The following is a 25,661-nucleotide window of genomic DNA, read 5'->3' as shown; positions in this document are numbered from 1 at the left end:
ACATTGGAAAATTAAAATTAAATAAAAAAAACTATGGAAAAATAAATCATGGCTTATGCACCACAATAATCGTCAATCTCATGAAATATATAAGCAGACGATATCAGCTTCAAATTCCTTCACTATTTACAAGTTAATGCATTTATTTAATAATTCACTAAAATTCTATTCATTTAAATCGTTTAAACGCTCTATCCTTTACTCGCCATCTGGCCAAGGGATCTCCACATTCTTGGTGGGGAATGTTCGCAGCCAGTAGCAGTTATCGACAACTTTGAATCCCAGCTTGTCGAACATGCCACATGAGGCACTATTATTCTTGTTCACCAACGCTATTACATCATCGCCCTGCTCTGCTATGCGTTGCGCAGTAGCCGCAGCCACCAGGCTACCCAAACCGCGACGCTTGTGATTTTCTTTCACTTGCAGTGCACCGAGAAAACCACCCTGAAGGCTGGTGGAACGAAGAAAAGGGAAATTAAAAAAAAAAAAAGTATATATATAAATAATTGTACATTTTCCACTGTTATACTGGTGCAAGCATCAACTTACCGCAAGCACCATGCAACAAGCTCGTCGGTGTCTGCGGTGTAAACGCCGATATTCGCATTCCATTCGATGAGACGTTTAATCAAAAATAGGGAGCCCTGATGGCGATTGGGCCAGAGTGTATCGATTTCCTCAGCATCAGTTGCGGCGTTTAAAGGGCGTAGGACGTAATCGGCGGAACAGCTGAAATCACGCATTCATATACATAGAAGCGCTAATCCATCTGCACAGAGTTAACCTATACAAATCCATACATACGTACCTTATTGGCAACTGCAGTACTTCCGCGCTGGGCTTGTAGTACATAACAGTCAGGCTGTCGTACTCTGTTGTTAATCTCTTGTCGCGTACTACACTCAGCACCGAGAGACGATGACGTTCCCGAAAAGAGCTAACTTTGTAGCCTGGCCAAGCCCAGTTGAGTAGACTGATTGCTTTGGTTAGACGTTCACTGTCCTCGCTGGCCAAGAGTGAGTTTACAAAGAGCTGATAGCGATCCTGTGGAAAGGTAAGAAATTACTAATTAGTTGCTGCGAAAAGACATTTTCAAATAAAATAAAAATGATGATTTTAAGCAGAATATTTGAACCACTGACTAGTTTAAAATCTTTATATTAATCATGGGGCCTATCAACTCTGCAAACAGATCCGCCAAAATATCATAGATTAATTTTTTTCCTCCTAAGTCCTGGTAGGGTCTTACCTAAAGATATTTAAATATTTCATAAGCCTCTTTAAGGATAAACTCAGAACACAGCTGGCATTCCGACTGGTCAGTGCAGGCAGCACTGGCATCTGCACAGGCTATCGATATGATTTAACAATCGATTTTGCGATCTATCCGCAGAAGCTCCACTATACTTACTTCTTGAATGCGCTGCCCTTGCAAGATAAAGGCGGAAATCTTTTGTTCTGGTACGATTAGAAGAAAGGCCATTACGCTCAACCTAACCCACCTCCATCCCATGGGGAAACAATTTTTAAAAGTGTGCTTTTTAGCAGATCGTTATTCGGCTCTCAGCGAATTTGACAGAATCAGCTGATGAGCTGACGTCACTTGTGGTGTGTTTAAAAAAAACTGAGATTGTGTTGGTGAAATGCGATAAAAATTAACCAATGACATTTCGTTGCTGTCTGAAAAGCGACTAATTGAACGAGTGTGTGAAAAATGATCGTGCATAACTCAGCTGCCGGATCTCCCAAGGTGGCAGCCAAAGTTCTCCTCACAGTTGTCTTTTTCATCATAGCTAAATAGCAAGCCTGTTAATCTATCATCCTTGTCTCCATCCTAGATTTACAGAGGAAATTGGGTTTAGATGAGGTTTTGTGATCAGTAGAGAGCACAAAAGGTTTTAAGAACGAAGTGCAAACCTCCATTTTATTCTTTCCAACTTTCTAAGACTACTTCCGCAATTTAAACGAAGGCATCTGCTGGGCCAACATTTCTCATAAAAATATTCAAATTACCACTTATATTTTCTGGTATCATTACAGTTGCCTGACTTCTATGAGACTTTAAAATAAATTTGTGGTTCCGACTCACTACCAAATTCACTCACTCTCTTTATTCTCTAACAATAATCTTGAGAAATATTTCATAATAATTATAATAATTATAACCTAATTCCACCGAGTCTTAACTGTCGTTAAATACTGCACTTTAATGCACAAGTTCGTATTCAAGTGTTGTTGTATCAACTCTTGTGACGTTCTTTAATAACTGAATCAACTCAGCTTACTGGCTTAAGAGAACATGTTATTCCAACAGTGGCAGTCGAATAACATGTGAATGTAAAATGTAAACGCTCACATATAACAGCGAATGCTAATGAAAATCTGAAATCCCTTACTATCGAACCTTCAATTTAGTGCTCGAAAAAATGTTATTTAACATTTGCGTCTTCTCATTTCATTAACATTCTCTGCTTGTAATATGCTTCTAGGGGCAGGCAGATCCACAGCTGTTACTTTATATATAAAAGAGGGATCACCGAATACGTTTTGTGGGTTAACAGTTTCGTACAGAAATTGGATTTGGACTTTCCTTTTAACATAGATATACTATTTATACTATTTTCTTTAATAAACGAAGAATAATTTCTGCTTATATGGAAATCATAAAGTCTCAGAAAAACCAATAAATTTAACCCCTTTACATAAAAACTTAAAGACTGTTCTGGTACCCAAATGTATTTAGTTAAAAATTTTAAAAGTTGAAAAATAGCTATTTAAGTAAACTCTAATAAACAGGATCCAGTTGTTATAATATTTTTACACTTAATACTTTAAACCTCAGCTAAGTGCAATCCCATGATTTTTCCTGATGGTTTTCTTTCACCAAGATTGGATGGGAATAGATGATTTGAATAATCCGACGATGAGCGTAAAGTTTTTTCCAGCCGGAAAATTTTATAGGACCTTCTATGGGGGAAGTTTGCCGTTTTTTGAAGCCTAGTAAACTCTTTCGTATTCAAACGAGCGCATATTAATTTTCACTCATTAGTCTAGCGCTCAGGTTTTTAATAATCAACTCGAGACTGGTTAAGCAAAGTTTAAATAAATAAATAAATAGTTGGCGCGTACACATCTGTTAGGTGTTTGGCCGATCTGCTCCTCCTATTTGTGGCGTGTGTTTTGATGTTGTTCCGAACGGCAAATAATTTTTTATGAGCAGCTTTTCCATGGCAGAAATACACTCGGAGGTTTGCCATTGCCTGACGAGAGGCGGGAAATTTTATGTTTCATACACGGAGTTTCGAGCCTATGCACTCCAGAATGGTAGTCACGCAGCAAACCTCGAATGCAAAGCTTAGCGTCTACAGTAAACTCTCAGTATACCTAATTTAGGCCATCGAAACCACTTTGCTGAAAAAGATGGCGATAAGTTAGCCGCAGAGGGATTACTTTGTTTAACTGAAACGTAGAATGAACTGCTACCAAATATTATAAACAGTGACTATATTGACTCCAACATCTACGTTAACAGCGACTGGACTATAGTTGGCGCATGACATAAAAAGCAGCCAAACACACTTGGCCTGAATATTCATTTCGTTTGCAAAGTTGACGGCCTCAATATTGATTTTCTTACTTGACACTACCCAGTTGGCAGTCACGTCAGAAGGCCGTGTGGCACCTGCCATGATTACTTCACATGCTGGCAGGATGAAAGTGAGATACTCGCCGAAATCACATCCTAAACTAACTTTCGTCAAAAAGCAAAAATACAGTTAGACACTGCCAATCATTCCTACCTAGGCTATATGTGTATGCGCATGTATAAATGCTCATACAGCATACATTGCCAAACATACATATTTGCACTATTGCTACTGCCAAATTACTTACCACAATCAGAAAAAGTCCATCGCTATGCCAATCGCTGTCCAGTGTGAAAATCTGTAGATTTTTCATATCCGCCACTGAGCTCAGCTGCTGACGATTTTCCACCCAGTCAATGAAATTGCTCAGACAATAGTAGCCCACACAGTGGGCAGGCCAATCCCGACGGTATAAATCACGCAATTGATGCAGTTCACTGATTTCGCTGATGGCAGTGAGTTGCGAATTGGCCGCTGCCGGTACAGCTAAAGGTGTGGAGGATATAGCAGTGGCTGTGGCAGGCATGTTCGATAGTGTTGGCAGTATAAGTTCGCTATATAGGTAAGTAGATATATGACAGATACTGAGGTAGTAGTTGTTGTTGTTTTTAGAATGAATGTACGAGTTTTTGTTAGTTTAAGCAACAAACTGTTAGGCGACAGTCCATTCAGCTAAGCACAAACACGCAAACAGGGCGCACCGTAAGTTTGTTTTCAGCGGCACGTCGTTGATGTGTTGAAGTTGGATCAGTTTGCAAAGAGAAGAGAAATAAAAAAATGTGAAAACAAAAAATGAATAGGAAATGCAAAACTTAAATACAAAAAGGTCAATAGGCAACGAAATCACATCGAAAAGCAATTAGAAAAAGCCATTTGGTAGTTGCAAAGGCAAAAGCTGTTTGCAGTTGCAATTACAAGTGCGGCTTCGCAGTAGAGTATTTACGCTGCGTTGGGGTTATCAGGCGCTGAAGCAGATCGTGAGCGCAGTTGGTCAGATAGATATGTAACAAATTTGGTGTGTATTTGTATGTATATATAATTGTATATGTATATTATTTGTAAATTTAACGTATAATTTATTTTGTCTTTAAAAATTGAAGATAAATTTGTAGATATTTTGGTTGTGGTAAAAATTATTTATGCTGCAATTTTATTGTTTTCAATGAACGGATTTATTTGCATTTTTTATTTTATAAATAAAAATATATTTTTATAATCCTGCAGAGCATAAAGGATCATGAGATCGAAACCTCGAAGTAATCTAACGCTGCACTAAACGTTAAAAATGTATTAGTAGGTCACTGAGACTTCAAGTCAAGGACTACTGTGGAGGCACTGCCTCTCGAGAGCACACATTCCCAAACTAGACTTTGAAAGGCTCCAAAAGAGCAGGAAATGCAAACTAGAGGTGAAAAGTGCGTACTAAGTGCCCCAAAAAATTTTTTTTAGTGAGAGAAAACTAAAAGAGGAGATTAAAAATTACAGATCTGTAAAAATTTTACACCAAATTTACGGAAAAGTAAATTTTTCCTATTGGCATTAAATCGTAATTTTCAAAGCGTTGCTGGTATGGGCAAGTATTAAAAAAATATATGATGAAAAGATTTTTACAGGTCTACTACCTAGCAGACCGTTATTTGTCTCTGAGCGAATTTGGCTATGGTGACATCATTCGTTTTGTGTTTCACTGAGTTAAAGCTAAATTTTGTCAAACACTAAACGAATGACATAGAATCCAACGGCCCCCTCAAATTTTTTTTTTCACCATGCCTAACGAGCACACCTGGTATCTATCATCCTTCACTTGTGGTCACGAAGCAGTTTGTTTACGAAAAAACTAAGATTGTGCTAGGGAAAAAAATTCACCAATGACACTTCGTTACCGTCTGAACAATGACTGATTGAACGAGTGTGTGAATATGTGTGAAATTATCGTGCAGACTTCGGCTGGCAATGAGAATGAGTTAGAGATATTGGAAAACAAATCAAGACAGCCTTCACTCATGTGGCTGCCTGAGCAACGACTGATTGAACAAGTGTGGGAATATGGGTGAAATGATCGCTCAGAATTCGGCTGCCGAATGCACAAGTGACGTGGCAGCTAAAGTTCCCCTCACATTTTTTTTACTACTCCGCTTCACCATGGGGAGAGCAATGCTCTGATTTACATGAAGACATAATTATATGTATACATTTACAAAACTTACACCACGGTGGAGAGAATTCAAAAGGTGTGGTCGACATGCGACCTTTAATCTCTCAGGGATTTTAAACGAATCAACTGTTTCGCTGATTTACATCAGGGGATGTGACAGTGATTTGCTTACGACAAACTGGGATTGTATTGGTGATATAAGAAAAAATCAATGCAACCACAGCACATGTTAGCTATTTGTCGTCTGAACAACAGCTGATTGGAAGATCGTAAGAATACGTATGAAATGAGCGGGCACAACTCCGCTGCCAGACCACCATGTTGTGGTAGTCGAATGGCCAAATTTGTGATCTATTAACCCTGCCTTACACTATTCGATCTATTCATGAAAAACAAAACATACTCACAAAATCAAGAATGATAGGTTTCAAGACTGCGATACTCGTGAAAGCAATTCTGGCTATGACACACTAATAAATAAACAAAAAAGAGAGCAGCGTTGTTGGGAAAACTTGCTCGTAAATAACAATAAAAATGATAAGCAATACCACAAAAATGTTCATTCAAATATTATATTATTACGTTAGTAAATCAGCCGGTTCTGTGAAAAGTATAGAGGGCAGCAAAGCGATTCGCATATGCCTCCGTATTCTATCCACAGTGTCACAAAATGGGTAAGCTAATATGATATTAACTACCATGTGCTACATGCCAGGTCAGACGTACGTTCACAGTAGGGTTAAATCTTGTAATAAATTAATCTTATCCGCATATTCTATGAGGCCTTTTCATTCTCAATTATTGCATATCAATCTTGAAGTGACGCACACACTACTAGCGTCGATGGCAAGATATAGAATTAGTGGGCGTATTTATTAGAGAGTTGCTGCTTAAATAATGGATTGTTCTGCCTGTGGAATAAGAATGAAGTGCACTGCAATACTCTGCTACCAGCAAAACAAATACTCTTATGAATTAACATGATGTTCATGCTGCTGTTACTAACATCGGTCTCTCAGAACGAAGTGCAGAAAATGTTAATTTTGTTACACTACCCACATATCGCACCCTAAATACAAAAGGGTCACAACTCAAAATTTTCCACACTCGAGCTTGACTTGTTTACAGTAGCACAGAAAACAAACCATGTGACATATCACGTTGAAATTTGCCATGTAAGCTTATAACAGTCCTACCAAAAAAACAAAAAATTTATTTTTGCCATATGCCGTTTTATTGATAACGTCTCATTCATATTTAAGCAGAAGTACATTTTGAGTTGTGACTCTTTTGTATTTAGGGTGCGATATGTTTGGATTGTGTGTATGGCATTCAGTAGTAAAAACTAAAGTGACAAATGTGTAGTAAATAAAATTAAAAAAATCATATGTTATAAATAACATTAACAAAAAGTCTTGAGTAAAGTAATTAAGTTTTAAATACATAAGTGAATCCTTCTTTCCACTTATAAAAAAAGGTATTTTGAAGTGGCGCCTATAAGCCAGAGGTGAATAATTCCTGAACGATATTTTTTTATTAGTGTCTTTGACATTTGTCCAGTTGACAGATGTAAAATTTCACACGATCGAACAACGCGTTAAAACTATTGAAATTTTGAATAAAAATGGCAGATCTTTAATAAAAACATATCGCACATTTCGAGATTTTTTTGCTCGAAATAATACTCCGAATGAATCGACAATTCAAAGATTGGTGAGTAAATGTCAAGAAACTGGTTCTATCGAGGATAGAAAATGCCGGACTGCTAGACCAAAACTAAACCTTCTATTGAGAATATGGCTGCTGTAACGTGAAGTGTTGCTGAACAACCTTTAACATCGATATCTCGACGTTCTCAGCAATTAGGCTTTCATGAATCGACTGTTTGGCAGATTTTACCTGTAGACGGGCTCATGGTGGACATTTAAATGATGCAATTTTTGGCATATAATTGTAAGGAGCCACACTTTGAATTAGTGAAACCTGAGAAAATCTAGATTTGTACATCTTTCATAAAAACAGTAGAGACATCTGAAATATGAATCATTTTCTTTCCCAACTTCTTCGATAATATTAAATCATAATTTTACCTGCGGTTATAAATTCTCAAAAGGTGACACTTTTACCAACGTTGGTCTCAAAGACCACAGTACTTAAAAATAAATAAAATGTTTGCTAACAGCCATCTACCAACACCGACCGCAACAAGAGCACTGAACAACCGAGAGGTTGGTAACGAGCAAAAGCTCAAAAAACTCAGCTCTCGCGTACAGAAAGCTTTGAGTAAGTATTTGATTTATGAGATCGAAAGTAGAGGTCGGAAACTACCGATAGTATTGACTATTGACTATCGATATTTACCAATAGAATTCGCTCCCTCCATCGATATACCGATACTACCGACCAAATTTATATCAACGTATTAAAGCTTTTAATGCATTAAACTCAGTTTTTACATGTTTTTGAGATGTACATTCATATTATTTTTTATTTTTGTGTAATAAAATCAGCTTTTCGACCGTTGTTGCCTCAAGTTTGGTGCGGCTATCAATGACTTAACCTATCATTAATAATTAATCAGGTTTTGCAAAATATTCTCACTGCTTCGATAGATGAAGCTGGAACGCAAAGGTATTTTCTTGGGATAATAATCGTATGGCAATGGTTCAAGCAGCAAATCTTTATTAATCTTTAAGCGAGAAGATATTTAATAATCTGTTCGTTAAATTTGTCTTCATTAAGTTAGCTTCCAAAACTTTAATGGATCAGAATTCTAATTTCAGTTGAGCTGCTCCAAATACTGTTTTTTTGGTGGCCTACGGTCCTATTCGGCTTGGGAAGGGCAGGTATCGCTTCCGTTATAACAACGAAATTGAAAACCTTATTGGTGGTGAAAATGTAATACGTTTTATTAAATCTCAGCGAATTAGATGGATTGGCCACATCATAAGAATGCCCAACGAAATAACCCAAAAAAGTGTGTTTATTTTGCGTCAAATTGGAGGAAGAAAGAGAAGCCGACCAAGAAAGAGATGGCTTGATGACATAGAAGCAGACTTAAAAGCGATGAACGTTCGTAATTGGAGAAATGAGGCAAGACAGAGACTGAATTGGAGGAGGATTGTTGATGACCACAGACTGTGAAGCTAAGAGACAGAGAGAGAGAGAGAGGTTTTATTTTGGCCAAGCAGGGCTGTGATTGCTGAGACTTTGCATTTTAAATTAAAATCGCTGCCAATAAAATGACAAGTAGCAGTCAAATAGGATTCCAAAGCCTTCGAGCGCCATAAATCGTAACTAACTGCAAAGTATTGCACTGCTTTAAGTTAATTTTTTTTTAATTCTAATTTAGATTTTTTTTATCGATTTGTAATTAAAATGCTTTTATGGGTTGTTTTAGATGGAAGGCAATATCGGGAATCCAAAGCATGAATTAAGCGAGTGGAATCTTCATCATTCACTATACTGAATGGTTGAAGATCTTTAACTACCATCAGCGAAAGAGCTGTATCTCTTCCTCTTTTACGCGTACTTTCAAGGTGGTATGTATTAAGATTAAAAAAAAAAACCGATGCAATAACATTCAACGTTTTGTTGACGGCTGATAGCAGTTTACGTAGTTCCGATAGTATCGATAGTTCTTAACCTTCGATAGTATTATAGTTAAGCATACCATGGATATATCGATAGTGTCATCGATATTTTTCCACTTCTAACCGCAAGCACAAACCAGCTGTAATAGACCACCCATATTAAAGACCGCTTGATAAAAAAATATGACGACGTCAGATCTTGAAATGTGTATAAAAATAAACTTAAATGCAGTTGGTTGCACAAGCGGCTGCAAAGACTGTGTTTTTCAAGACGCGTCAAATTGCTGCTATCTCAGTTTGTTTGTTTTTTACTTCATTTGACCGTAAAAAGTGGCGGTTGATAAGCTGACATCAGCACCGGGTGATCCAGTTCGGTCATAAACCGCCTGTTAACAACAGAAAACTTAGTTTGCAGTTGAGTTGCAGTCAACGGGTACATTTTTAATTACTTTTCTGTGGAAATACTTTTCCCAAAGGAAAAAAATTTATTGTTTCATGATGCATTTCCTCATTCGTTTTATTTAAGCAGCTTGAGCTAAAAATAAATACTTTATTCAAATGCTAGTCTGCTATTAAAATGTGAACCGGCAAGCAGACAATTTTATAACTCAAATACATTTAAATGATAATAAAACGGAGACAGAAATAATAATACTTAACTGCCACAAAGTCAACATGAATGCTCTTATTTTAGGTGACGGCGAAGTTCCCTCACTTCTTTAGGGCCCTTTACTACACTTTTGCGGTCATTAAATGGAGGAATTGTACCTATGAAAATTTGATTAGCGTTGAAGAAGAAGAAGAGGAAGAAAAATTATGTAGCTCAATTTAATGTTTGCTGCGTTTTGTTACGAGCAGCGGTAAAGGTAGGTTTTTACTGCAAGCAAGTTTGTATAATTCAGTCCTTAGTGGCACTCACCACAACATTGACATTCTTGCAGCGCAATTTGGCATTGTTTACTTCCGTTGACCAAAATATTTTTATTTAACTTTCTCACAAATACTTTGCTCATCATTGGTACGTTTCTTCTTTTCTACATTCATTGACTCATTATACGCTTTTTTTATATATTTTTGTTTTTGCACGTAACTCCTACTTTGCAACATTGCCAACAACATTTTGAGCAATTCAATGCGCTTGGCGGCATTCGGGGGGTTGCTGTATATATTTATATATACAAGCACACAGACATACATACACATTTATAACTACAAACTCACGTTCCCATGAAATTGCCAAACAGCGAGTGGAAAGCAAGTCAAGCAGCAGAGAAGCGCGGCGGCAGCAAGGAAGTTGTGGAGGTGACAATGGCAGCATCAACAATGCCATTAACGGTTGACGATGCGAATGATGTAGCAAAATGTTGCTGTCATGTAATTCGCAGACGGACGAGCGGCACAACACATGCAAGTACAAGCAGCGCACGCACAACTTTGTCTACTGCACTCCAACTCTGGGGTGCACTATGTGTTTAGCTGGGCGTGTATGTATATGGGGTGTGTATTTTGTGTTGGTATAGAAAAATTATCAAAATTATCGGCGCCATAATCAGCGTCATCATTGCCATCATGAAAAGGAGTGCGCGGCTTGCTGCTCAGTTATGTGCAAATCATATAAGATCACACATCCCTGCACACACACACATATATATGTGCAAGTGAAAGAGCATGCAGCTGCAGCATGCAACATTAGCTCAACACAAGAAACAGCTGTCACTGTGGGGTGCCTTAGAAATGAAAGTTCCTCGCTAATGCAGCGTTAAAAATCGTTGAAGGAAAATAATAATTTGGTGGGATGGTTGCGTATACGCCACGTCGTTCAAGCTGCAAATGTCCTTGCAAGTGCAGAGGGTTGCTTTGGAAATGGGCAAAATGCTCTTGATGTCTGCAAAATACATAGTGCTATTAGTTTTAGTGAAATTGCTTATAAGTTCTGGCACTGTCGCATTGTAATAGTGGGAAATTTAATACTTTAAATTATAATAATAAATAATAGCGCATGAATTTAGAAGGATTTAAGATTTGTGATTCTCGATTGAAAAGTAAGAAGTGACTGAAATGTGATTTGAACGTGAAAAGAACTATGTGCTCTCAAAGTAATTCAGGTCTGTATGCAATAATTTCATGCATACTAAATGGGGGCAGCATAGGTTCGGAACATTTTTACCAGGTCGCAAGCTGTAGCTAAAACTTTAACTATATGGCTAATAATGTGACTGTGCACTAAATAATTTTTACTGCTTTCTGCAAATTGTTTCGGCATCCGAATTTTGAGTATATTTATACTCATTTACAGAACACCTGACCTCTCGGGCACATCGTACAAAGCAACACGAAATGTAACCAATTAAGAAAGCCATAAATTTAGTTTGGAAAATTAATTTTATTCAATTGAAAGTGAAAAAATGTGTGAAAAGAATACAAAATTGATAATCTATTTACTTTTACTCGATGTAAACACCTTTTGTCCTGACTATGGCCTTGAGACGGTCCAGAAACGTACTGCAAATTGCCCGAATGTGGCTTGCAGGTATTTTGGCCCACGCGCGGACAATGGCTTTTTTCAGCGTCTCGAGACTGGTGAATATTTTAGTTCGGACCTTGTCCTATAGAATGACCCAATGAGAACAATCCATCAGATACGCGTCTGGTTAATTTGAGAGCCATTATGTGGACGTTATGAAGTTCGGAATATTGCTTTTTTGCCATTCTTGGTTCACGCGAGGTGCCGAGTCCTGTTGAAACGTCCATGGTCTGCCACTGAAATGTTTGTCTGCCCATGGCTTTAAAAAAGCCTCTAGAATATTTTTCTGATAATATTTCGCATTTATCTTAACGCCAGACTCGATGAAAACGATTGCAGAGCACCCATCTGCGGTTACAGCGGCCCAGACCATTATCTGTGGCGGGTGTTGCTTCCTATTGGCCAATCGAGGACTCAAATTCTCGTATGAACGGTCGGTCAAATAAACTCTATCTTTTTAAGAGTTTACGAATTGCTCAATTTGAAAAATTTTCTCGTCAGAAAACACAATGTTTGGAAATTTACCACTTTCGGCCAAGCGAAGCAACCCCTTCATTATGTCAAGTCTGACTTGTTGCTGCTTTGGTGTGAGTTCATGCGCCTTTTGGATATTGTAAGGTCTAACTCTGAGATCATTTTTCAGTATGCGGCGGGTGCTACGGCCATATATTTTCAGTTCTTTCGCCATTTGATTGGCACTTCGTTGGGGATTTCGCTCAAGTCGCTTCTTCCCTTTTTCAACCATTTCACGTGACGTTGCAGTAAACTTAAAAGAACTTTAAGGAAATGCAATAGACGGCAATAAATGGGAGTAAATGATCCTATGATGGAAATATCCATAATAAAAAAAATCATTTTTTTTGAGAACTTACAAAACGTTTCCTTAGAGAACTGGTTCAGACGTCTTCTATATGGAAGAATATGCTTAACATCTTTAACAAAAAAAAAAAAAATCAATACGATTGGATTTGGATTTTTTGATTCAATTTTATTGAATTTTTTTTATAATTTTCTTTAAAATTTTTTTGGATTTTTTAAATTTACAAGACTTTTTATTACACATATTTTTATAAAAATTATCGAAAAAATTGACAATGCAAAGCAAAGCAGATATTTTTTTAAAAGGTGAAGGAAGCTGTGGAATTCCCGCCGAGGTTTGGTATTTAAATTCCTGACATTATTTCAACAAATTATTCTTCAATCACTTTACGTCAAGCCTAGTCAAACATAATCGTACCTTTCAATACAAATTAAAATTTTTCTATTTTTTTCATACTATATTAAAAAAGTTAGAAGAACGAAACGTGTGGACGTTATTAGTCTTTAATAGGCTCCCATTTTTGTGGGTATCAAAGCATACAGTTTTAAAAGGACATTCTCACTACCTATTCGTCCTTGCCCACCAAAAACAGGTCCTTTACATTTCAGAGAGTTTTCCCATTTATAAGATACCCATATTATCATTCTGTATTGAACTGAATTGCAAGGTGGGTAGTATTGGTAGCTTTTTTACCCCGAAGCATATTAAAGAAAAAAACGACTAAAGACCGTTTAGACATATAAAGGGTCTGCCGATCGCAAAATAAATGCCCACCTAATCTTTCCCGATTGTTTGAATTATACCAGGTACCGCCGTAAACGAATGGGTTGGTGCCTGACTGGGAATGAAACACCAAATGATAGAAAAAGTGTTTTCTAATAGCGTCCACCCCTCGACAGGCGATGTCGAACCTCTGAGTGTATTTCTGCTATGAAAAAGCTCCTCATAAAAATGTTTGGCATTCGGAGGCTGCATACAACTGTAGGCCCCTTCATTTATTGAAGAACTATTGACATTAAATTTTTTTACGAGAAATTTTCATGTCAAAAATGTACGTAATATTTCATGTGTGCAATACACGGCCGCCGTAGCCGAATGGGTTGGTGCGTGATTACCATTCGGAATTTACAGAGAGGTCGTTGGTTCGAATCTCGGTGAAAGCAAAAATAATAAAATATTTTTCTAATAGCGGTCGCCCCTCGGCAGGCAAAGGCAAACCTCCGAGTGTATTTCTGCCATGAAAAAGCTCCTCATAAAAATATCTGCCGTTCGGAGTCGGCTTGAAACTGTAGGTCCCTCCATTTGTGGAACAACATCAAGACGCACACCACAAATAGGAGGAGGAGCTCGGCCAAACACCTAACAGAAGTGTACGCGCCAATTATTTATTTATTTTTTTTTAATAGACGTAAAGTAAGGTGGCCTGGATCACTACTCCCCATTCTACTCCCCAAATGTCACACCGGTTTTTGTATTCTGGTAAACCTCAAGGTAGTGAGCATAAGTCGGAAGTCAGCATTCTTTTAACCCAGGATGTGAAACGCTGCTTAATATCGTGGAATCCTGAGTCGGACAGGTTGATGTGCACGCGTTTTTAATCCATTGTGAGGAACATCTCCATTATTCAGTGCTATGCTCCAGTGGGCGGTGCGACTGATGCACAAAAATACGACCTCTATAGCCAACTGAATTCGCTTTAAGGCACTATTCCTCTTGGCTTTATCATTCTTGTAATGGGAGACCTTAACGCAAAAGTTGGATCACGTTATGGGTAAGCCTAGTCCCTAGGCACTCGCAATGATATGGTGAACGATTTTTTGATTTCTGAAACGCAAGGAGTATTGATCATTGGAGGCACACTCTTCCAGCAAAGGGACAGCCACAAGGTAATATGGTTGCCACCAAATCGACCATATCGCAGTTAGCCGCTTGTATCAAAAATTCTTGCTTGATGTGCTCATATATGACTGCCAGCCTTAAGAAATTCACAACAAAAACTCGGCCCTTGAAATACAACGCCTGAAGAATCCTGCAGCGAAGGTACAATACCGCAACGCGCATGCGATGCTAGCAACACGACAGCGGCGAAATGGAACACAACCAAATCCATTATGAAAACCTGCGCTGATAACATCCTTATCCCTTTACCCAGAAAGGCATGGAGGAGTGACGAATCGTGGAACAAAATAAGCGAACGCCATTCGGTTAAAGAACAAATCAGGAGTAAAGCTAATCGTAAAGATCCATAAGTCAGACAGCTGGAAGAGCAGTACTGCACTATGCAAAGACTCTTCAACGTGCCGTTCGCGGAGGCAAGAGTCGCCATACCTGAACGTGTAGCCAGTACGGGTGGCTTCCTGTCGCCATTTAATATTAGCAAAAAGTTTGTTGACAGAAGCCTCACTGTTGAGCAGTCTACAGATCTGTACAGGACCATCCTAATATCCTAATTGCTGAGGAAGAGCAACTTCGTCGATGGAAAGAGCATTTCTCGGCAGTATTCAACCACGTACTTGATACCTCTACCGATCCGAGTCCGCAGTCTGCAGTTCGCAACGATAAAAAACGCGACCTTAAAAACTGCAAGATTTGCCGAGGCATTTTCATGGTCCCTGCAGTAGCTAAAATTATTGCGCGTATAGTTCTTAACTGGCTGAAAGACCACCTGACAGCAAGTATTAATTGCTGCCAAGCCAGTTTCCGCAGTGACTCCTCCTGTGCCTACCAAAGAAAACACCCTCCAAATTGTCATCGAGCAATCTAGTGAATTTAAATCTAACCTATATCTACTGTTTATCAACTTTGAAAAAGCCTTTGACAGAGTCAAGCGGGCGACCATATGGGCTGCGCTGAGGAGAAGAGGTATACCTAAAAAACTTGTTGCACTTATAAGGGAGATTTTCAGTGACTTAAGTTGCTACGTCCTTCAAAAAGCAAAACTGTCGGACCCTTTTCACGTGCTAAGTGGTGTACGACAAGGCTGCATCCTGTCACAAATTCTATTTCTTCTTGTTATCGAACACGTCTTTGGTGCTGTCCTTAGCACCGAAAGCAATCAACAGAGGGGCATCCAATGGCAGAAAAACAAAATACTCGTCAGATACCTGGCATACGCTGACGGCATCTGTTTGCTCGCATACAAGCTGTGTGACCTCAAATTGCTGACACAAGCCAGGAGAAGCTGAAATCAACTGGCTTCAAAGTCAACGTCAGAAAAAAAAATGACACCATATCTGAACCACTGAGAGCGAGTGCACAGCAGTTCGAAACCGTTGACAAATTCTGTACCTTGGCTGGCGGATGGCGGTTCTGAGGTGGATCTCAAATATAGAACTAGCAAAGCTAAATCATTTTTCGGCATCCTCGCTCCATTGTAGCAAAAGAAGAGTAGAAGCTTTCACACAAAGTTGCGCATCTTCAACTCGAATGTCACATTCGTTCTATTACATGGTTGCACCACCTGGAAAGTAACTGCGAAGCTCACAAAGCGCCGGCAAAGATTCCTAAATCGACCGCGTTAACGTTGCATCAGAAATCAAAAAAAAGGAAATGGCAATGGACTGGCCCCACGCTAAGGAAAAATGCCCGTAAGCGCTACGCTGAAATCCATTTCAACAAACTGGTAGAGGAATTGGCAGACCACCTACCACCTGGCGGCGCTTAACAGAAGCTGAAATGAAGTCTCTTGCATCCGTGTCCGTTGGCGAAGATACAGGGGTGGACGCCCTATGCTCCAAATAGGAGTTAAACGATTACATACATAGATATATATTTTCAACCGATAAGCCTGGGCGGGCATGTCACTCACAAACACAATCGGCTAAGCCACGCGCGTATTTGAAGGTACTCTGCTTTACGAGTCAAGTAAACAAAAAGAAAAACGCTCTTTGACTACTTAAATGTACGCACACTTATACCTGAACTCAAATTTAGTTGCATACCGTGAAATTCTCAAACAAAATTAGTTGCAACATGAAGCTTTTACCATTCGACTTCGATGCTCCATAGCCTGATTCAACATAAATATCCCAATTATTGTCAAATGCTCATAGCTCCCAGTTCGGTATCGGTAGCTAAGCAACAGTCAAAGCAGCGCTTTCTTGTGCAATATACGATGAGTAATAAGCCAGCAAGTGAGTGCAACAAAATCTCTGCAAGAAATCCGGTCGCACAGCTACGTTTCCGCCGAATACTTCCGTCGGAAGCAAAAGGCAATACAACAGCTGCGGATGTGCTCGCTTTCATTTGCATGTGCAACGTCTAATACGCAACACCACCCCACCGCCACCTCAAGCGCGCACATTGCCCCATTTCTTAGCTGCAGTTCTTTGGCCTTACTGTGAAACTTCTGCATGATCTGTTGCTGCTTTTCTAGCAGTTGGCTGTGGCGTGATTGCAATAGAACTTATCCCTGAAATTGAGTGCGTTCGTCTGTTGACTCTTGCACAATAACTGCTAGCCACAAAGATGTGCAGCTGCAGCACAGCTCCTCGATGCTTATCCACTCTGACCCGCTTGCTTTTGATGGTACTTTGTTTGCGTTTTGGCAGTTGGAATATTTGCGGTCTTTAGCCGGTTTCGTATTTAAACTCATTTTCCATGTGTCTCTGTATGTGAGTTGCATTCAACTGGTATTTATTTATGTTTGTATTTTTGGTTCCTTGCGCATAACTTAAGCCACAACCACCGTCTGTCTGGCTGTGGCATACTCTTGGAACTACGCTTAGAGCTAAATATCTACATACATATATACATACATACATACATACATACATATTTACATATATACAAACATATTAAACTTCAATTTGCGTTGATTTAGTGTTGGTTAGTCTGCCATTATTGGCGAGTGCCAGCAACCAGTGGCTCTGTTGAAAGAAACTCTTAAAATGAGACGCTTTAAATTGGAGTTTTGCAGTGTTAATAAATGAAGTATTAAAAAGGATTTGCCACCTGGAGAGATGCGTTCCTAAGCCATTTAGATAACATTTTTTGGCTAAATTGGGATGAGAAGCATTTCCAACTTTTGAACTGCTGTGAATACACAAAATTTATTTACAAAAGAAAATCTTTGAAAATAAGCGCCTGGAAATTAAAAAAAAATTCTTTGCACGATGTTGCAACTTTTCTACCAGGTAAAGTCCATTTTCAAAAGTCTTTTACACGGAAGAAAATGCCCCACTCCAAATGCAAAACATTTTGTCAAAAAGTAACTAAATTTTTGAGAGACTTATTTTTTATTCCGCAATAATTGAATTGACTATAAAACTGCATACCCAGAAGTTTTCTCAAGATTTATCTGAAAAGCGCAAAATTTTGATAAAAAGCTTCTTTTTGTAACCAGCACAACCAGCTATACTGGAATGCTTCGCCTTCCCACGTTAGCTCACTCTCGAACGGGTGTTCGGAAGCTACCCGGAGGATACGTGGGCTAATCCCGGACGTTGTGAGCTGGTTGAACCATATGCAGAAGAATCGTCCTGGCCACTCTCAAGTGAATGGCGATCAGTAGTTTTCCCCACTTGCGTGGACTTCTTTCTACACATGGAACCATCGTCCGTTAAGTTTTATTTATATTTTGCTAATCACACATAACCAAATATGTGGAGATAATACCCCTATGCACCCTCTTAGTTATGCTGATAGTACCCATATTATTATTACCTCCTCGAAGCTAGGTACTTTGTCATGGTGCGCGGGCTTAGTCGAATCATTAATCAGACCGTATCAAAGGATGTCGTTATGTACTCGTTTGCGTACATTCCAGTATTGAGCTAGTGCATTTATTCCTATCGTTTTGCCCGTCGGAGGAGCAAACCTCTTGAAACAGCTTTAAGTCGGAACTAGGTATAATATGATCCGTGCCGAGGTTCAGTCAGGCTGAGGACCCAGGTTTAAAAATAACCGAGTTGCGAGCGGGCTGCTCCGGATACCTGGCGACCTCCAATTCTATCTAGTCTTACCTGTGTACACGAACCTCTTTTATTCGACACTCGTGGGATAAAAATGAGCGGTTCCGTGACCGCTTCTAAAGAGAAAGAACAAATGGAGGTCGGTCCTCCTAGAAAACCCACGAAGGTCCGATCATTGTTTAAGCCTCGAGCGTGGCAGCGGGCAGACCGTCAGTGATAGGAGGAAAAGGGGGCTTCAGCGATAGGGCTGGTCCTAGTACGAGTGCTGCAGGAGACAGTTGGGGGAGAGGAGGACCAATCGTTTTACGGCACGTGTTGTGGGGTCAACTCCGTCTAGGCCAAACAAACCTCATTCCACCCCAACATTAGTGAGAGGGCGATTTAAGGTTTAACCGGCAGACCAGTCAGCCTAAAACAGGTTCCAAATATAAACAAAGAGGGACTTCCTAAGCACGTCCGTCTCTCGAAGCAGGCCTGTTATGAAGAAAAGATCTGCCAGTGGATCAATTAACAAAGAAATAGGCCAGGTCTGCTGAATGGACAAATATTTGTAAAATTTTTGTGAATTTTCTACAAAGTTTGAAACTTCGGTATATAAGGATTTTATTATGCATTTTAATAAGTTTTCTCAAAAAAAAAAAAAAAAATAGGGAAAAGAATGTAGGTTGAAAAATATTACGAATGGTTCAAGGGGGAACACCATTGTGATTTTTCAAAAAAATCGATTTTTTTGCATTTTCTTAAAGTAGATATATTCAACAAAATATAAAAAAAAATTTAACTTAAAATCTTGAAAATTGACGAAGTTATACACAATAAGTGCAGGTAGTGAGTTACAACGGCCAATGAAAACTTTAAACGCATTTTTCTCAAAACGACTTTTCTGGATACGGTGGCGTCGATTTCTCGAAGACTTACGAACCGATTTTAATTTTTTTTTAATTTGTATTGTATAACATGTATTGGCTACAGTCGTACATAGCCGTTTTTAAAAATTCCAAAAATTAATATTTTTTCAAGCCGTTCAAAAACAAACAAAAAGGGTAAAAACTCAAACTCATTTTTCAAACCTGCACCATTTTCTCAAAAATAATATAAATAAATAATAAAAAAAAAATATATATACAAAGAACCGCCATGTACGACGATATCTTTGATGTATAGATTAAGAATTTTTTTGGTTTTTTGCTTTCAGATGATTTTGCACCACTGTATCGTGGCCACCAGGGTGCATCAGTTTTTTATAACGTCATTGCATTAATATTAATAAGAATTGTAATTTTTAATATTTTTTAATAAAAATTTGTGTCAGTTTAGTTGAATATACATATGTGACCTGGTCTATGAAAAGGTACCTTACGCGTCAAAAAATCATTTTTCACTTTTTTGTTGGTTCTTTAAAATGGTGAAAACCAGAAAGTCGTAATTTTTTTAAAAGTTTGTTAAAAGTTAAAAAAAAAGAAAAGTACAAATACGAAAATACAAAAGCTAACTTATTTTTTAAAACGGTTTCTGCAATTTGCATTAACTTTTTCTTATTTATTTATATATAAAAAAATGTTTTTCACTGCTTCTGTGATTTTATTGATACTGTGATCTATGCTGAAGAAAATAAGCCAAACCGGATTGAAAAATATTAATATTTAAAAAAGTTACAAGGGTTTTTAGAAGTTTAAACTTTAACTGCTGTTTTCTCGAAAACTTGTTTTCGCACGTAAGGTACCTTTTCGTAGACCAGGTCACATATGTTAAATAAATTATAATTTTTCCGATCCTCAAATAATCATCCCTACTTACAAAAAAAAGTCATGTATGTCACTAAATTTTCACGTGTTCACAATGGTGTTCCCCCTTAAAAATATGAAGTGACTTAATTATGTTAGGTTAGGTTAGGTTAGAGTATGGTGGTAGTCGATCCGTACGACCAACTCACTTAGACCATACAGTTCCGTTGTGATACCAGGAACGGTTGTTTATTTATCTTCATGAAACCATTTCGAGGCTCTTATGAAGCGTAGAATTGAACCCACCCTCACGCCAAACAGCTCTGTAAGAGAATTGAAAAAGTATTTACCTAGACAACCTGCTCTAATTTAAGCTAGGGCTGTACAATAGCAAAGGAAGTGCTCAACTGTTTCTTCCTCATCTCTACAACTTCTACAATATTCATGGGAGAATAATCCTAGTCTCAAGGAATGCCTGCAAAATAGCCAATGGCCGGTTATAGAAGCCACGACCTTCGAGATATCATCTCTTGAGAACCTGAGCAATTCCTTTGTCCTTTTTTTGTTTATTTGCGGCCATAGTAGCCTAGCTGTTACACATGTACCTTCATCTCTCCATGACCTATTGGCCTCTTGGATAATGTTGCTTTTGATTATTAGTTTACTCGTGGCCAAGGTATTCCAATAGTACTTTTATCACTGAGCAGAACCTTTGCAGGCTAGCTCATCGGCTTTGCAATTTCCCTCAATATCTCAGTGCCCCGGAACCCAACTAAAACTGAACTTGAATACGCGCTAATATCATTTAGGGCTGCCCGGCATTCCTGTGCAACCTTCGATCTTAGTACAGCCACATTTATTGATTTAATGGCCGTCTTGCTATCCGAGAATATATTTATAGTCGTTTTTGTTACGGCATAAAATATTTAGCAACTTCTTTTATAGCTACAACTTCTGCCAGATAGATGCTGCAGTAGTCTGCTAATCGAACGGATACTTCCGGTCCTAATTCCTTCGAAAATACTCCATAGCTAACCTTATCATCTAGCTTGGAACCATCTGAATAAAAATGTAATTTCCCCCTTCTCCACGTCGCTTCTTGGCGGTATTCTCGTCTTGAGGAGCTTGTCGAAGGTGAGTCTAGCAATAGAAGAATCTATTTCTTGTTTGTGACTGTTCAAAGTGTGCAAATTAGAGGCGTGACCAAACCACCGGCCTTTCCATAGCATCTTACTTTTAAGTCTAAGCGCCGAGGCGTCGGCCACGTATTTCCCTACAGATGCTTTCCATTTAAATTCAACCGGGCTATTCGGGTCATGTTCTTCGATTTCGATGTAACTTAAATATGTTGCTCTCTGGTCAAAATAATGAGACACGTATTTTTTTGTTCGCCCGAAAAAATTTTTTTTCAAGAGTTATCGGCAATTTTGTTTTTCGCCTCAAACTCGATTTTTTTTAATTATATAAGAAAAATTTTTTTTTAAATGCCCATAACTTAGTCAAAAATGAACCGATTTTAATAATTTTGGATTCAAAATGATCGTAATTACATACACAAGCGACTTGATGTAGAAACAATTGCAAAAAAGTAGTTGAAATTTTTTTATTTAGCAAAAAAGAAAAAAAATTGAAATTTTTTCGAAATTCAATATTTCAAAAAGTGTATTTTTTTTTTTTTTATAACTTTTTCCAAATCAAAAGGACATCTCAAACTTTAATTGAGCTGCATGCCTAGTAGCTAAAATGAGTTGTTTTTGAGTAATGAATTTTTGAGTAAAAAACCTGTTTCGCACTTTTTGTTTTTTGCGAAATAAAAAATGTTCGACTACTTTTTTCTAACTGTTTCTACATGAAATCGCTCGTGTAAGTAATGACGATCATTTTGAACCCCAAAATTATTAAAATCGGTTCATTTTTGACTAAGTTATGAGCATTTAAAAAAAAAAAAATCTTATATTATTAAAAAAAATCGATTTTGAGCCGAAAAACAAAATTGCCGATAAAGCTAGAAAAAAAATTTTTTTGGGCGAAAAAAAAAATACGTGTCTCATTATTTTGACCAGAGAGCAACATATTTGAGTTACATCGAAATCGAAGAACATGTCCCGAAAAGCCCTTTTGAATTGAAATGGAAAGAATCTATATAAGAAATTTTTTTTTAATTGCTCATAGCTTAGTCAAAAATAAGCCGATTTGAATGATTCTGGGTTCGAAATAATCGTAATTACTTACATAAGCGATTTCATGGAGAAATAGTTGCAAAAAGTAGTTGAAAATTTTTTCTTTTGCAAAAAACAAAAAGTGCGAAACAGGGTGTTTACTCAAAAATTCATTACTCAAAAACAACTCATTTTAGCTACTAGGCATGCAGCTCAATTAAAGTTTGAGATGTCCTTTTGATTTGGAAAAAGTTATAAAAAAAAAAAAAATACACTTTTTGAAATATTGAATTTCGAAAAAATTTCAATTTTTTTTCTTTTTTGCTAAATAAAAAAATTTCAACTACTTTTTTGCAATTGTTTCTACATGAAGTCGCTTGTGTATGTAATTACGATCATTTTGGATCCAAAATTATTAAAATCGGTTCATTTTTGACTAAGTTATGGGCATTTAAAAAAAAAAATTTCTTATATAATTAAAAAAAATCGAGTTTGAGGCGAAAAACAAAATTGCCGATAACTCTTGAAAAAAAATTTTTTCGGGCGAACAAAAAAATACGTGTCTCATTATTTTGACCAGAGAGCAACATATTTAAGTTACATCGAAATCGAAGAACATGACCCGAATAGCCCGGTTGAATTTAAATGGAAAGCATCTACAAGATTTAGTGCAGGCAAGTTGATTAGCACGTCCAGCGCTTTGTTTGGAGTAGTCCTTAAAGCACCAGAGATGCACAAAAAAGCTGCTCTTTGGACCTTATTTATGATTTTAGCGTAACTCGCCTTTTGAGCAGATGACCACCATACAAGTATTCCATATATTAAGATTACAGATTACAGAAATAGGCAAGTGTATGTATACCATATCCTCTTCTTCTTTTTGATTGGCGCGCTAACCGCTTACACGATTTTGGCCGGGTTTAACAAAGCGCGCCAGTCGTTTCTTTCTCATGCTAGCCGGTACCAGTTGAAAACAGCAAGTGAAGCCAAGTCCTTCTCCACCTGATCTCCAATCCAGAAGAGGCCTTCGTCTTCCTCTGCTACCACCAGCTGGTACCGCATCGAGTCCTTTCAGAACGGGAGTGTTTGTATCCATTCGGACGACATGACCCAGCCAACGAAGCCGCTGGATCTTTATTCGCTGCTCTATATCACTTGCACTTAAAGCGGGACAGTCCTAATTTATATGTATAGGACAATTCAAGTTCGATTTCCTGTTTTAGCTCAGCGCATAAGCTGGCTAGACCCTGTTACCCGTATGCCTGCTGACTGTACCTTGAAGAAAGCCACGACAGGGCAGCTAATTGGCGTGTAGGACAAAGACAGTCCAACGAACCGATGGATAAGTGCTGTGGAAAGCGATCTCGAAAAGATTGGGGATCGACAGCTTTGGAGCAGCGTTGTAAAGAAAGCTTTAACGCACCCTGTTTCGTAAATGATGATGAGGATTTTTTTTGTTTGAGCAGTGATTTATTTTCACAGCAGTCACAGTTCGCTGGCGCCTCTTTTGGAAGGTTTGAATAGAAAATATAACACAAAAAAATTATTATTGGCGAGTGCACTACTGTTAGGTGTTTGAGCGAGGTCCTCCTTCTATTTTTGGTGTGCGTCTTGATTTTGTTTCACCGACTCCGAACGGCAGATAGTTTTTTATGAAGAGCGTTACCGAAATATAATTAATTAATTCGCTAGTTCGTTCTAAGCTGAAATATTCGTCCCTGGTGTGCAATCAAATTTACCTCTCATTCAAATATAATTGAAAAGGTACAACGAAATTTTATTCGATTCGCTCTGCAACCTTTTAATATCTCTGATCCCCTACCACCCCACAGTGCTCGGCGCATGCTAATAAATATGGGGTCCTATGCCAATTGACATACCTTTCACTTCTTGATATTTGTTTTTGACATTATTTGTGGTTCTGTTAATTGCCCCCTAGTCGACCTCCTGGTATTTCTGCCACGAAAAGGGCTCTTCATAAAAAATCATATTCCATACGGAAGCGGCATAAAACTGAAGGTCCCTCCATTTGTGGAACAACATCAAGACGCACTCGACGCTCGGCCAAATACCTAACAGAAGAATACGCGCCAATTATTTACTTTTTATTTATTTATTTTACTTGCTCCTCTATCAGTTCTTTCTTGTAAATAGAATTTAATTTCTTATTTTCAAACGGCTCAGATTTCTAATATCACAATTGTATATTACGGCTCTCAGGCCTTCATTAAATGTAGTCATAAAGATATGACTGGTGTTTTTCGAATTATGATTAGCTAAATTTTTGGGAAAAACTTTGCCCTCACTGATACTGTCCCTATCAACTATTTCATTTATTACCGGCTTAAAGTTTTTCATATTGTAAATACAGCCTAGAAGCTTGTTATGGTAATTTCCACTTTCTGTTTGTAAAATTTGTTTGGTTACATAGGTGATATACAAGAAACCCTTTCACACTTAATGCCTGTTTTTTTTTTGTTTTTTTTTTTTTGTTTGCTCTTTTTGTTTTTGCTTTCATTTGAATTTAATAAGAGAGCTCTCATAGAAACCCATACAATTAATTATACCTATTCATACAAATCCACCACGTGTGTTGAGTCAAAAATTTCAATTTAATTTACCCCACGCATTTGTTAGTGGGCTTTGTTTTACTACTTGTATTTAGTATTTTAGTATGAAAAAGAGCGAATTCTTTCGCATATGCATTGCCACTGAGAGCAATACCGCAAATTAAGAAATACTCACCACTTACATTTGTTTCTACTCGTGCTACTGCTGCTGATATGTTAGCTCAGCGTCTCTCTGTTTTGAGGACTTCAGCCTTCATATAAGAAAAATCATTGTGAAACTATTGTCGTAACTCACCAAAAATACACTTGAAACTGCACTGTTTTCTAGAATTGGAGAAAACTTTTCTCCAAATTATATGAGTAATATTTCCTTACTTACACAGTTTATTTTCACAATTGAAAAAGCAGACTGATGCATTTGTTCAAGTATAAGTATATATGCGTGTGTGTATAGCACATTAAGAGAAAGAAATGGACAACGATTTTATATGAGCTCCACTCTCAGATATTTATAATTGGCGCGTACGTATGTTTGGCCAAGCTGCTTCTCTTAT

At 37.9% G+C, this 25,661-nt stretch overlaps 1 protein-coding gene across 7 annotated transcripts; it reads right to left on the bottom strand.

The window, feature by feature from the left end:
* On the bottom strand, positions 1–25,594 carry LOC129249152 (uncharacterized). Of its 7 annotated transcripts, none has more exons than XM_054888814.1 (5): positions 25,283–25,594; positions 3,898–4,204; positions 812–1,047; positions 553–732; positions 1–454 (listed from the first exon to the last, which is right to left on the bottom strand). In XM_054888814.1, exons 2-5 carry the CDS (start codon positions 4,174–4,176, stop codon positions 199–201), a joined length of 951 nt encoding a protein of 316 aa, XP_054744789.1. In that variant the 5' UTR covers positions 4,177–4,204; positions 25,283–25,594; the 3' UTR covers positions 1–198. The 7 variants fall into 7 exon arrangements, with proteins under 7 accessions (XP_054744789.1, XP_054744788.1, XP_054744782.1 ...); XM_054888813.1 differs by having other exon boundaries at positions 25,290–25,594; XM_054888807.1 differs by having other exon boundaries at positions 3,898–4,322; positions 25,283–25,593.
* Positions 25,595–25,661: the final 67 nt, after the last annotated feature.

The sequence above is a fragment of the Anastrepha obliqua genome, chromosome 5, assembly GCF_027943255.1.
Source record: "Anastrepha obliqua isolate idAnaObli1 chromosome 5, idAnaObli1_1.0, whole genome shotgun sequence".
Taxonomy (NCBI): Eukaryota; Metazoa; Arthropoda; class Insecta; order Diptera; family Tephritidae; genus Anastrepha; species Anastrepha obliqua.
The sequence above is the reverse complement of the archived record's forward strand: the minus strand, read 5'-3'. Positions and strand labels throughout refer to the sequence as shown.